Source organism: Phaethon lepturus, unplaced genomic scaffold (assembly GCF_000687285.1).
Source record: "Phaethon lepturus isolate BGI_N335 unplaced genomic scaffold, ASM68728v1 scaffold41735, whole genome shotgun sequence".
Classification (NCBI taxonomy): domain Eukaryota; kingdom Metazoa; phylum Chordata; class Aves; order Phaethontiformes; family Phaethontidae; genus Phaethon; species Phaethon lepturus.
Window position 1 is genome coordinate 3,485 of NW_010543410.1, and position 2,086 is coordinate 5,570.

Sequence of the window (2,086 nt, forward strand, 5' to 3'; positions counted from 1 at the left end):
TTGAACATACAACCAACCTTTTGGCATCCAGCAAACGCAGCAGGGCAGAGAGCTAAAGCTTGCTGAGTAAACCGAAAGCAGGTCTGAGCTGATGTTCACATGATCTGGGGATGGGGTACAAGCAGAACCATGGACACTACGTTATGATTTGCAGACCCGGACCTGACCTCGGCTCTTCCCTCGTGCAGTGGAAATAAGGGCTATCTGAAATCCTGCTGCCTTCCTCCTGGGTGGACTCACCGTTTCACCTGACCGCTAACAAACACAGCAGCTGGCAGGGAGAGCACCCTGTCAAAACCACTTCCCCATGAGAAAGAGGGACATTCAGCTTCAGTATGGTTGTGTCGGTGCTTGATGTTGCTGTTGATCCTATACCCTGGTGGGATGTTATACAGCCCTGTGAGATGCCACCAATTTCCTCTTTCACTTCCTGACCCAATTCACCACATGCCCCATGACGGGGGGTGGCTGCTCGCTTCCTCTTTGGAAGTGTTTGAGGAAGGGATTGTTGCACATGTATCTGCAAGTACAGGTGAATAAGTGCCTGCAGGGAAGTGTTTAACAAAGGCAACGTGAGAACCTGGACAAATAAAGCAGTAAAGCCCCTCCAGGTTCATGCTCACTCTGGGATTATGAGCTGTTAGCCTCTTTCTGTTGGAGCCCAATGCAGTGTTTGTTTTCTGTGGCATTGCTCTTATGCTTGTCTCTCTTCTCCATGCCTGCAGGCAGTTTCCAGGATGTGGGAACATAGTGACATTCTCCCAGTTCCTATTTATTGCAGTGGAAGGCTTTATCTTCGAAGCCAACTTTGGGAGGAAGAGGCCAGCCATACCAATAAGGTACAGTTGATCTGAACGCTTTTACTAGGCACAAATAGACTGGCTATCTGTTATCACAAGAAGTGTTTAATAAAATGGTTTATCTGTTTATCCTGTCTAAATCCCATCCATTCTGCAGCATTTGTGAAGCCTCATTGAAAACCTGTCATGCCTGATAAAATATGAACTCCTCATTTATCGAGAATTCTTAGGAGGAAATTGCCATCAGATACATTCCTGTCCAAGAAACAGGGCAGTATTTTGCACAGTTAAGAGTTTGCTGTGTTTCGAGAGCTTGCTGTCTCTCTGCAGCTTGGTGCAGTGGGCGTGGGAGGGAGAGGTTTACTGGAAACCCGGCCAAATTCACTTTTGCATTTCCCCATCAGGGCTGATCTTGTCCTGGCAATTGCCTGGCACGTTCATGCTTTCCTCCCTGGCACTCAGTGGCTAAAGTGAAGGGGTTTTGTGGGGTTCCTTAGCACACTGCCTAGCCCGTGGCAAAACAGCACTGTGCTGAGTGCTCAGGACAGAGATCCTCATGACAGACAGTTGAGGGCAATTTTTGTACCACTCATGGCTGTGTCACAGTGAGGAACTTCATTTTGTGGAGGCTGTCTAGCTTAGATGGAGAATCATGGAGTTGTTCAGCCTGGATTTGAATAATTTCTCCTTCCACTCAGGGAAGTGATGCCTGCTGGCAGAAGTTGACTCCTCTCAAATCAAGCTTTGTCTTAGGGCACAGATCTTAAGAAGGGGGGTTCTGGAGGAAGTCTGTGCTAAAAGATTCCAGCTGGGCTGTCATCAGTTCCCCTTTGCTTCTGGGATTAGCACAAGCTGAGTCAGTGTGTGTCAGCCTGCTTCCCATTCTGAGGACTTCTCTACTACGTCCAAACCAGATTGATCTCTTTGTTAGTCCTTGTCACAGACCCAAGAGCTAAGTGGGCCCCTGCTCATCTCCAGACCTTTCTTTGTGCCACTTAATCTGTTCCCAAGGTGTGTCTCAGCATGCCAGGGAGGTACATGCACAGCCATCAGCTGGTTTTGTGTGTTTGTATTTCAGGTACTATTTCATCATGGTGGCCATGTTCTTCACTGTCAGTGTGGTGAATAACTATGCCCTGAACTTAAATATCGCCATGCCACTGCACATGATCTTCAGATCAGTGAGTACTGCCATGCCATCCTTTCCTTTCTCATGTGACATCTCTTTCCATCACCTCTGCAAGCACCGTCCCTAGTGCATGTCTTCTGCCACCCTCTCTTTCGCG

At 48.1% G+C, this 2,086-nt stretch overlaps 1 protein-coding gene across 1 annotated transcript in view; it reads left to right on the forward strand.

The window, feature by feature from the left end:
• Positions 1-725: 725 nt before the first annotated feature.
• The window catches only part of SLC35B4 (solute carrier family 35 (UDP-xylose/UDP-N-acetylglucosamine transporter), member B4), a gene marked incomplete at both ends in the record, with an annotated part of 7,759 nt that continues 6,398 nt past the window's right edge, over positions 726-2,086 (forward strand). Inside the window, 2 exons of the mRNA XM_010288346.1 lie at positions 726-839; positions 1,879-1,981. Coding sequence (XP_010286648.1) covers positions 726-839; positions 1,879-1,981 — 217 coding nt within the window. The remainder of the gene's footprint in view (positions 840-1,878; positions 1,982-2,086) is intronic.